At 35.8% G+C, this 12,501-nt stretch overlaps 1 protein-coding gene across 4 annotated transcripts in view; it reads right to left on the bottom strand.

Annotated features, from left to right (window-relative positions):
* Nucleotides 1–12,501, bottom strand: part of BRINP3 (BMP/retinoic acid inducible neural specific 3) — a 237,929-nt gene that overhangs the window by 57,083 nt on the left and 168,345 nt on the right. For all 4 annotated transcript variants that reach the window (XM_076339543.1, XM_076339542.1, XM_076339544.1 and 1 more), the window contains 2 exons: nt 12,080–12,185; nt 9,319–9,555 (listed from right to left, as the gene is read on the bottom strand). In XM_076339543.1, coding sequence (XP_076195658.1) covers nt 9,319–9,555; nt 12,080–12,185 — 343 coding nt within the window. The remainder of the gene's footprint in view (nt 1–9,318; nt 9,556–12,079; nt 12,186–12,501) is intronic.

The following is a 12,501-nucleotide window of genomic DNA, read 5'->3' as shown; positions in this document are numbered from 1 at the left end:
TCTGAAAGTCAGTCTGGGCACTTTTCTTCCGTTATAATTGCAAGAAGTTTCTTCCGATCAGAGTGTACATATAGCAACATCTATGTTTAAACTGACATTTCCAAATTAAACCTGCAGTTACCTTCTGCCTTTTTATTCACTTTTAGTAATTTGGAACAGGTGTAAATGAGACATTTGGTACATTAACTATGTTTTAAAATATCTATCTTAGAATGCAGTTTCTTTTTTTTTTTCTTTTTTTTTTCTCCTGTACTAGAAGGATCATAGGGAACCCTACAAACACCAAGATAATTTTTACCTAGTGATTAAAAAACAGTCTAAACATTTTTAAAACAACATCACTGTAGTTTACACAGGAGTTATTGTTTAGATCTTAGGGTTGTCATTACTGCTGGTAAAAAGGGAGAAGGCTAGAACCCGGGTTGATGTCTGCATGATGTAGTCAATCTGCAGGTTTGGCAGCTGGGAAAAATTACCTTTTTACTTGTCAGCTAGGTGACTTTGATTTGAAGATAGTGAGAGGCAATAAAAAGGAATCCCATGGTGCCCACTTTTGCTAAAGCAGTTTTTAGAAAGAATTCACGCCAGAGGAATAGCAAAAATCTGTGAATTATTGGGATGTCAAACAAAGTTATATTAGTTTTTTTCTGACTAAATAGAGGGATTGTTAAGGTTAAACATCACAGACTAAATGCAGACTTACTGTAGTTTTGCTGGAGCCATTCATCAGAAAGAACCTGACACATTATAATCACAGCGATATTTTAAAATGTTTGTCTGGTGAAGAGGAGGAGAAAGAATGAACCGCATGAGAGACACTGGTTGCATTCCTTAATGCACTGCTGGGAGATATTAATATATTTCATAATTAAGATGATTTCAGAACTTCAGCTGGCAACAGTATATGAAATGATGAAAAAGCTAGTACTTATCTGATGATGCAAACTTCTTTCCCCCAGGTTTCCTGTGTCTTTATGCTGTGATTCACATTTAATCTTGAAGATTTGGATTTGTCATTGGCTTTCATCATAATTCATTCTGTCAACCAGACGTCTAAGATTTCTGTCTTCAGCACTGGACAATCTATTTACATTTATTTACATTATTTAATTTATTTTTATTTTAACTTTAATCTATTTAAATCTAAGCTATAGATTTAACTTTACATTTTGTTTAAGTGACTAGTTTTGTGTCTGCATTATTTAAGCATAAATTTTTTTTAGCAAATTAAGTAAGTCTGATTATTTTGGTTACATCTGCTATTTTTTAATTGTTACTCAAAACGACTGAAAGAAAAAAACTCAACAGATGTATTACTATGTGCTCAGCCTCTAAAAGTCTCTACATGGAAGAATAATGACTGTAAAATTATCTTTCCTGAGACATGTTAAGAGATTTGCGTACATTTTGGGATCAAATATGATCACTCGCTATGGATGTATGTATTGATTGACTGTATGACTGTCATACCCGGTCTCTGACTTTGGAACAATCTTAGAGTTCCTCCTTTACAGCTTCTTTACAGCCTCATTAATCATAAAGGCAATGCTGCCCATCTGTAGCAAATTCATAAGGCTAGCAGAAGGTGTAAAGAATTTTCCCCTGAGCATCTGCACTTCCACGTCAGTGCCAATTGTAATTTCCAGTCTTGATTTTACTGTATTTTACCATGGTTTGCAGCCTGGATATTGGAAACCACCTTCACTGTGAGAATAGGGATCTTCATCTTTCACAAGAAACAGTAGAACAGTTTTGAAGCCTGGAGTCAGCACACAGTGCTATTTTATAGAGACGTGTAATGTGACTACAAATTGTTAGTCAATCTTTTGAGAAGTCATGACTCAGATGTCTATACAGCAAGACCACCACCAATCCCAAAATGAAAAGTGTGAATTGAAACACATTCTAGCTTTTAGTAATATTCAAGAGTAAAAATATTGGCCAAGTTTCCATATGAGTTTCAATTCATTAAGGTTTAGATTAACTTAAAGAGTAAGAGAACACCAATTCTTCACTTTTTCCAAGACCAGCTTTGGGCTTCTGTTGTGCTTGGTTTTAATAAAACAGATTTACAGATCTGGGAAGTAGATGTGCTTAGTGGAAAGAGCCTTTCTTGTTTCAAAGATGGCATTTTACAGTATGCTCATATTTCATATAGGAAAATATGAACTGAAGGAGAAGGGAGACAGTTCTGAAAGTGTATCATCAAAATATGGTGGTTTTCCACTACTATGACATTTTGCAATTTTGAAGATGGAGACATAAATTCGTGACACTATTAAATGGATAATTCTCTAAATCTTACTGAAGATTATAGAATGGTAGAGATGATCTCTCCTATTACTTTCTGTAGATTTCACATAAAATTAATTATATAAGATGCAAATGTTACCCCCCAAAAAAGGGTGGGTTGCCTGAACTTCCTCATCTTCAGTATTACTGACATTTAATTCAGTAATAAGCTTATCATCTCCTCTATTAGACCTGCTTTCTTCAACCCTTAAATCCAATTATTTTATACAAGGGATTTTGGGAACATCATTAATTCAATCATTATAAAAAAATGGAAAAATAGAATTGAACTGAGGAAGCAGGACTCTAAAGTCCCAAAAGCAACCTATGCTGATGCAAACAAGAAAACTTTGGTAACTTCTATGTAGTGCTATACATTAACTGAGGGTTCAGATATAATTTTAAAGTGAACTTTTCAAAACTGTGGATGTTTTCAGATGATTTTAAGTCAGTACATGTAAAGGGTAACCAATGCTCAATAGCAAGACATCCTGGAGTTATTAGGGAATTATAAAATACATTAGATATGAAGTCCAAATCCAGTGAATCCAGGGATTTAAGAAGAAATGGCTTGCAACAGCAATTCAGTTCAGCTAGTACTTTGCAATCAAAGCAATGATGGAGGACGGATGCACAGTGAAAAACAGTTTCAGCAAATATTAATATGAAAGTTAATATCAATTTACTTTGGCTGTACTTATACCACTTGCACTTTCTACAATACTGAAATTTACCTTTTGAAATATCTCTATTAAGCAGATACAGAAGTGATTGAAAAAACCAAACTCCACATTTTGAGAAGTGTGTCTTTTAAAGCTGTACAAGGATACATTTCAAAATATTTACAGGATGACTTTTGATGTTTAATTACACCTGTGAAGTCACATGTCTTGTAGCGTAAACAGTTTTTGTGTTCAGTGGGCCAAGTTCTTTAAGGTCCTAGATGGCTCTGGCTCTGATCTATTTAAGCTGGTGCTGAACATTTAAGCACACAAGTCAAATCTATAAAGTTAGTGGACCACAAATGATTAAAATAAGCACATATTTCAGTGCTTCACTGAATCATATTTAAGCCCAACTCTGACAGTAAATTTTTTTCTCATTTGTTGTAGGCGTGCTATTTCCTTCCATAGTATTTTGTATTTAAACTAAATATTTGAAAGAATAAGTTTTCAATTTCAAAGCTACTTTGAAATTAAACCTCGCAATATTTGTTGCACATCTCCTCATCCCATGCCTTTCAAGGAAATATTCCAAAAGAGATTTTGTTGCCTTCAAGGGGAAAAAAAAAAATCAACTGCTCAGCACTTGGGAAATATGTAAATACAAGGCAGCAAGCTTGCCATTGCATGTGAGCTATGTGAAAATAAATGCCTGGATGGAAGTTTTTACTTTCATGTTTCCAGGAGATCTCATAAATGCTAGTGATAAAAAAAGAAATTATGAAAATGCACTTTTGCCATCTTCTATTGTTTGAGCAACCCTGTTATACATGTCCTTATTTATTTTAATAGCCTTTTTAATTTAGAAAAATGAAATTAAGTTGCAACATGGACTGCTACAAATTTCTTTTAGATGTCACTGAGCAGACCACCTTAAAAGAAAATTGCTGTCATTTAAATGTTTAAATGAAGTGGCCAGATTTCCAAAGGCACTCAGCAGCCAACCACACCAGGATTATGGTACAGACAATGCACGATCATATTCTTATCTTTGCTGTCAGAATCCAGAGCCTGTGGATGTTTTTATGGGTCTTCATGCCTTTCATGTGTTTTAGAGCAATGTGTAATAATCTCTGTAAAATGCTAAATTGCCAGTCGGTCGTTGACAGAGTTGCATATTATAATTTGCTTCTTTGTACATTAAGTCTTGCCAAGAGAGTCCCAAAAACTTCCAAAATCAGTGATGTGTGACAAGACAACATACTCACTAACACCATCTTCAACACTGCTGTAACCATAAGCTGTGAAAATCCTCCATACTTCAAAAATTGGAGAATTTTTTCAAGGAATCTTTTGACACTCTTTACTGTGTGAAACTAATTAGCATTTGAGTGCTTAGGTCAAAGCTTTTTCCTGAAATGGAAAGATAAAGTTTACTGAGAGGATGAGGGAGGAGGAGGAGCTTGGACAAGTACATGGTCCTAGTATTAGGGGCAGAAGGGGTACAGGAAAATTGGCAATATTAAAAGAGCAACACATTGAAAAGGTGGGGCAGGCTACAGGCATACTAGTGAAGATTGCAGTGCTTTAATCTAACTAATGTAGGTGTATTCCATATTCTGGAATCTCAGTGAAACTTAGTGGCTTGTGATAACAACAGGACAACTAGATTATCTAGTTGTCCTTTTAGGCTATAAATTCCTGTGAAAGGCTAGTTTCATGCATATTAAGAAAGGGTAAATGAAACACTGCTTGATTCCACTAGAGGTTATATTTTTAGGCCATGTTTTAGGTGATAAGAACACAGCTTCTTGGAATGATGTTCCCGGAGAGAAATTTGCTTACACATTAATTCAGCCAAAGGCCTCAAAAAACTAATGAAATTTGTTAATAAAGTTTGAACAGCTTTAGTATGGATTTTTGATAAAGAAACAGCTGCTCATTTGCAAGGGTAGAAGCTGAGTCTGGAAACCGCAAGATATGATAAAGAATAAGCAGATGGTTCAGAGTGAACGATCTAAAGCAGCTCTTGCAATTTCTTTGAGAACTTAGTACATACCGTGATATTAAGAGGTTATATGAAGCTCATTGAGCTAGTAGTGATCAAGTATGTATTGCTGGAGAGCAGCTAGAGAGATGAAAAAGGCATTCGAATTTACTGAGAGATAAATAACATACTGCTTCATGTCCTCTAAAATGAAATTTGCGTAGTTAAATGGTGCCAGAAGAGACTGAGTGAGATGAAATCTGCACATAACAATGAATGACACATTCTGAACTAGAATATTTTTGATCATCTAATCTATAATAATCACAGTTGCTCAAAATAAAATTGTCACTACCAGTAAACTCAAATTACAGACCAGAGTCCTCCTATGTGAAAACCAGGAAAATTCTTTGATCACAGAGTAACAGAATGGTTGAGGTGGGAAAGGACCTCTGGTCCAAACCCCTGCACAAGCAGGGCCACCCAGATCCAGTTGTCTAGGATTGTGTCCAGATGTTCTTGAATATCTCCAAGGAAGGAGACTCCACAACCTCCCTGGGCAACCTGTGCCAGTGCTTAGTTACCCTCACAGTGAAAAAGTGTTTCCTGATGTTCAGATGAAGCCTCCTGTGTTTCAGTTTGGGCCCACTGCCTCTGGTCCTGTCACTAGGCACCACTGAAATGAGCCTGGCTCCATCTTCTTCACACCCTCCCTTCAGGTATTTATCTACATTGGTAAGATCCCCCTGAGCCTTCTCTTCTCCAGGCTGAAGAGTCCCAGTTCTCTCGGCCTTTCCTCATACGAGAGATGCTCCAGACCCTTCAACACCTTTGAGGACTCTCTCCAATATGTCCATGTCTCTCTTGTACTGAGGAGCCCAGACCTGGACAGCACACCAGGTGTGGCCTCACCAGTGCTGAGGAGAAGGGATGGATCCTCTCACTCAACCTGCTGGCAATACTCCTCCTAATGTAGCCCAGGATACCATCAGCCTTCTTTGCTGCAAGGGCACATTGCTGGCTCATGGTCAACCTGGTGTCCAACCCCAACCCCCAGGTCCTTTTCTGCCAAGCTGCTTTCCAGCTGGGTGGCCCCCAGCATGTCCTGGTGCCTGGTGCAGGACTCCCCAGGTGCAGGCCTTTGGAATTCTCCTTGTTGAACTTTGTGAGGTTCCTGATGTGGTACATGCTTTCATTTCACCCAACATTACATTCATCTAACATGATTACTTGTTGCAGTTGAACATGTATGCACAGAGCAGTCATACTAAATTATTAACTTTTTGCAGTTGTAATTGTAGTGTTCAGGACCTTTGACTTTTAACTAGGTACACACATTTTTCTTTTGCAACTCATGATTTAAAAAGTAAAACAATAATGTAAACTGCCTAATTTGGAAGACAGCAGTAGGCTGTAGAGAAAACAGTCCTGTTGCTTTTTTATTTTTTATTTTCTTTATTTCTGGAAATTCAGATGGAGAGTGTCAAAGACACAAACTAAATTTAGCTACCCATTGATTTCAAATGGGATTTAGGCACTGAAGACCTGCCATTTTTTTCTTTAAAAAAATCTATTCCTCAGTTGTTTTATCTTGAACAGACAGAAGAAAAGATAACACCAACAGTAAACAAACCATCTTAAATAGAATATTTACTACTTCTTCTTTAGACTAAATTCTGTCCACAGATAATGTGCATGACCCCAGGTGAACCCAGAAAGTTTTACAGGTCTGTACTAGGGGACAAAATTTGTTTCTGGATTCAGAGGACCGTTTTGTTATATGTAAGGTAAGAAAGGGCTTGGAAGGCAGAAAAGTTAGAAAATTAATACACTTGTATTTAACTTTACTTGAATCTGGAGTTCATAGTGTCAAAGAATGGAATTCATTCATTCATTCATCTGCAGTTAGTAGTAGACTACATGAGCCAGTAGCTAGTGCTCTGGATTATCCTGTCCCTTGTCTACTCAGACTCCAAATTACTAAATAATCTGGCCTTCTTTTACCCTACTCTTTTCTAGCTGATTTATTTTTATTATAAATTGATTAGAGTAAAACAGCGTACTCTTATCTCAAAAGCTGACTTACACTGATTTAGACAAAGACTGAAGGATTTATATCCCACATCAAAGTTATAAAATATCTATTTAAAACATTAGTTTTGTTTAATAAAGGGCACTTTTGTTCTCTGAACATGCTATTAACATAAATCAGATCATGCTGATATTTGTTAATAGTGTTTTTCATAGTTTAAATATTGCACAAGCTCTAAATTTTTCAGAATATGTCTCAATAATCACTGTGGTTAGAAATGCTTACACACCATGTGTAACAGTACTGGAAGAGCTGTTCAGGTGGTAATATATGATTTATATAGGGAGGTTGAATGGGCAATGACTAAGCTATCTATCAAAATTTCACATGCCAACTTTTTTTCAGATCCATACACATACAAGGTTACCTATCTTATCTTTCCATGAACATCTTTATGCAAAACAGTTTATAAATTGAAAGCAGAGATTTTCTAAGCTTACTATGAGATGTGGAAGTCATGCTTTGTATATTTATTAGACTAAAAATGATTTAAATAATCCAAGGGCTAAAAAAATAATTCAAGTGGGTGTGGCATATGTCTTAATGATGTTAATAATCTATATTTCACACTTTTTAGTAACCACACCTACTAACAATTACCCAATTGACAGATGTATGTGAAGTTGCCATTTTAGTGATTCACACAGCATAGCTAAAGAGACTTTTTTAAAAGCACAGAATTTAACTCTTACCCATTTTTCCCCTGACATTCATGTCTCAATCTTGAATATAGGACTATACATGTAGCTGACAATTATTCAAACTCATAAGTAATGTGATACCGCTATACAGCTTGCTATAAGAATCCTCCACAGATTCAGATATGTGTGCTCTTTCACCTTAACTAAAATTGCTGTTAAATAGGTGTCATCAAATGACATTCTTCAGGCACTGAATAGTATCACATCCCATTCAAATAGGACAAAATATGGTAAACAAAACTGTGCCCTTCTGTAGAGTCAATACACTTGTCCTAGTTTGCAAAGTAGTAAATGATATCATGACTCCATAAATGCTTAAAGGTGTCAAAATAGTCATTGGAAAAACGCATTTTTATGTACATAAAAACAAAACATAAATTCATGCTTTTATAATCAGAGAAGTCTGTGATCCTCCAAGGAGAAATATTGTAAGTTCTGGTATCTTCATGTTAAAAGTGAGACCAGGGCTGGGAAAAGGGCCTGAGATCTTCAAACAGACTCAGATTTAGGCATCAGGTCTCACCAAAAGTTACAACAACTGAAATTTTAACTGATATAGGGTCTTTTGAAATTCTCAACCCTGAATTGAGAAATCAGTCTTTAACAATAAAACAAATATAAAAAATGAATATATACAACGTACTGTTCACAGTTAAGTATTGTACTGATATTTCTTCTTCTCTCCCATACTCTTCCCATGACCACTGAATAGTCTTTTTCCCTCTCTTTTTTACTCACTTGTTCTCTTTCTCCAACACAACTCATTAAAAACTGTGATTTTTGCTTTTTTCTGCTTCTTCCTTACCTCCCTCATTTCTTTTTTTTTTCTTGGTGATTTTTCCCAGATTTGATGAGCTGTCCTTGCTTTTCCCACCATCTGGCTAGACAGCTGTTACTGATATCACTGAGTGAGTGAGTTGTGAAAGCAGTTGTTCAGAAGCTGATTTTACCTGTGGTTCCCATTCTCTATGGGACTAGAAGTTCTGATGATAAGGACAGGTGAAATGATGTATGAAACAAACCTCAATGTTTTAAAGAAAACCAATGTGGCACAAACATGTAGAGACAACATGGATAGGTCCAGTTTAAACAGAAATCATATGAAGAAGCAAGTTGCCAACAATGATGGGATGAACTATTAACTACTTGGTAAATCAAGGGTTGATTACGCTCTCCATGTCAGCTTCATGGTATCACTGGAGGGATAGGATAAAGGGGAAGTACAGGAGAAACTTGTGTATAACCTGACTTTGTTCCTCATTTGTTCTGCTTTCTGCCTCCTCCAGTACACTTCTTGCTCCAATAGGGACCGGGTCCTCACAGCCCTGGACTCCATAAAGTACAGCATACTCAAACACAGCTGCCTAAATCCTAATGTAATTACATAGACCGCTGATCATCACGAGGTGAGGACAACACTTCCTATCAGAATGTTATAATAATTAAGACTCGGATCCAGAATGCATTTAAGTATGTTCACCTTTAGGTGTACAAACCATTCTGCAGATTTCAGATGGAGTCTGTTGTATAAATACTTTTTGTGAGATACAGCCAAACAGACAAAAATTTTATAAAACATCTCACCAGATTCTTCAAATTCACTGTTGTATGCATTCCAAGTCTCACTTATGCGGAGCAGATTTTCTTCCATGGCTTGAATATCCATGTAGGGACAGTTGCACTCTGGGAATTTGGGACCACACTGACACCAGCAGTCATTGTCCTTGCAGATGAACTCCCCTTCTGAATTGCAGGCAATATAGCTCAGAGCTGCCTGGACAAAATGTTCTTGCAGATACTCAGGCAGGATGACCTGAAGACCTGAAGGAAATAGAGTAAGTATTATGTTATTAAATGCAAAGGAATGCTCAAGCCAAACAGCTTCCCCAACCTATGTAACAAACAAACACACACAAAAATTATGAAAAAGGAAACTATATGGCTTTTTTAGGACAATTTACACATCTGTCTAGCATTTGCACTATGTCATATATTTCCTCTCTTAAGAATTAATTTCAGATATATTCCTCACATTTCCCTCTCAGTATGGAACATCCATTCCATTAACTAGTAACCTGTGTTCATCAGATAGAGCATTTACTGGTATAATTTCTTTCCAGGGGGATTGTCAAAAACAGAAAGAAAGGATTACATCAACTTCTGCTTGTAAAGAATTTCGGAATGAACAGCCTCAGCAGTAAGAGCTTTGCAGTAGGGAGGCATGCAGCTGAATTATAATCTTGGTACCAGCAGCTAATGCAAATTTTGAGAGTGCTGATGAAGAGAAAGAAGCCCTGAAAGACAGAGTAAAGAGACAGTATAATCAGAAAAAGAGGTGTGAAGGTAAACATTTCCATTCTGTATTGGACTTGTTTTCAATGTTGCCTTTGACACAACAAGATATAGCTTGTCTAAATAACTCTAGTTATCTCGTCATGATTCTGTAGAGACAAACTAAGAAGAATGGGAAAAATAAGGTTGGAGGAAATTTTAGAAAAAAAAAATTCAGCTGATATTTCATTTCTTATAAGATTGGTATTTAATTGCTAAGTGACAGTCAATTGGATGTGATGGGTAGGGCTATAAAACCTTGAGAAAGAAAATACATTCTTAAATCTACTAAAGGTTTAGCATGGAGAAAGGGTGCAAAGCCTAGCTCCCACGGTGTTTCACAAAACTCCTGCTATGTTGCAAATCCCTTTGCAAAGTGTTTTCACACTTTACCCTGCCATTGCATGCAAAGGCCTTGCAAAAGCATGTCACTTTGACGTATCAGAACCACAGAACAGGTGAATCAAAAGTTCAGAATATTTGTGACCAGAAATTTAGACTTCCTCATCTGAAAATTTTGGTAATTTTTTATATGATCCCAATGATGGGAATGAGTATTTCATATAGAAACATTTTAACTAACTGTAAGCAAACTTGATTCTTGTTCAATTCTTCCATGATAAATATGAAATAGTTCACTCAGTTCTGATAACATATTTCTCATAATGACAATCCAATGGCATGAGTCAAACCACTGTCTGAGGGATGTAAAGATTATTTTCCATATTTTAACTAACAAACTTCATGCATATGCTGGAGACCATTAAAAATCACAAATTATTTCTGGAGACATTTCATTGCATCCCAGTGGAAATGAAAAGTTCTTTTCTTCAAAAATATATACTGTCTCTGAAATCATTGTATGATTTTATGGCTTTTAACCTATTCTGGGGAGAGAGAAAGAAAAGGGAAAAAAACCCACATGGATGTTTTTAACAGGAAGATAATCTTTCCCTGACAGCCATTTTTAATAATCAGCAACAACTTCACACTATATGTCCAACTGATTTGGAAATTTTTTAAAATTAAAATTTTTAAAACTGGAAATAATTGTATAGCTACCTGTAACTGCAGGTAACTATTTGTAACTGCAAATTAAGAACTGTATTCTTCTGTCGTATATATGCAGAGGTATACACAAGTACACAAATTAAAAAGAATTTAGTCTGTTTTCATAGTAATAATAATAAGTTGTTCATGCTACATGTGTAACTGAAAAAAAGCAATTCTTAAGGGCCTAATACCCTAGAGGCTGGTTTTTCAAAAATGTTTATGTACCTAATATGCAGGTTGGGAAATGCATTTACTGGAATTAACAAAAAATGAATTAGAAATGATGCCTCTTTTCTTCCTTCCTTTTCCTTTTCCTTTTCCTTTTCCTTTTCCTTTTCCTTTTCCTTTTCCTTTTCCTTTTCCTTTTCCTTTTCCTTTTCCTTTTCCTTTTCCTTTTCCTTTCTCTCTCTTTTTTCTTTTTTTTTTTTTTTTTAAATATATAATTACTATTATTTTTCTAATCAGTGAGATGCCTAATCTTCCAGGTTTTCTTAAAATTCCCAAGAGGAGCCTTTGGACTCTTCATTATTTAAAGTTTTTGAAAATCTATATCCTATTCCTCTGGTGACTCCATTCATTTCAGTGGGACAACTGCATGAGGTATAAGCTACTACTCAGTATGTGCAAAGCCGGCTGAGTACACTAAATGTCATTCCCTGCTTGGTGGAATCTATGTGAATTCAGGCTGTTTAAAAGGTGTGCAAGTGGTTGCTAAATAGGGCTGTAAAATGTTAACAGCATTATTCAAATTATTTTCTGATGTGTACAGAAATTTTTTCCATTTCAAAGGCAACATGAGTTACTGACATTTCCTTGACTTTGTCTAGAATGTACTTATTGCACACAGAAAAAAAAAAAAAAATTAGGAAAATGACCTTTTATGAGCCGGAAGAAAGAAAAACAAATAGTGTGATAAATGTCATCTGTTCCAAAACAAATTAATGAAATTGCACCTACATACCTTGCAACTGAATCTTATTTTCAGGACTCTGAACCAGAACAGAGCTGACAGAATCTAGGTTGTCATAGTTACTGCAGCCAAGAGGACCAGTCCGCGTTTCTGTTACCTGATGGTAAGGGAATGGAAAAGCATTTGCTGTATTATTCAAAACAGACTGAGGAGTTCAGAAGCTCGTTTCATAAAGTTTCCTGTTAATTCAGCTGGTGGAACATTTCAGACTTAATTAAGGTGAAATAGCTCATTTTAATTACGAAAAGTATGACTGCAAATGTTTTACCAGTACCACAAACTTTGGGGAGTGCTATTTCTATTGCAGAGAATCCTTGCAAATACTTTAGCTGACCAACAGTCTAAAGACAATTTATTTCTTCATAGCTATGGGAATTAGAATGAGTTTAATAAAAGTGATTCATAAAAATGAG

The sequence above is a fragment of the Aptenodytes patagonicus genome, chromosome 5, assembly GCF_965638725.1.
Source record: "Aptenodytes patagonicus chromosome 5, bAptPat1.pri.cur, whole genome shotgun sequence".
NCBI lineage: Eukaryota > Metazoa > Chordata > Aves > Sphenisciformes > Spheniscidae > Aptenodytes > Aptenodytes patagonicus.
This window is presented reverse-complemented; position numbering and strand designations above follow the sequence as displayed.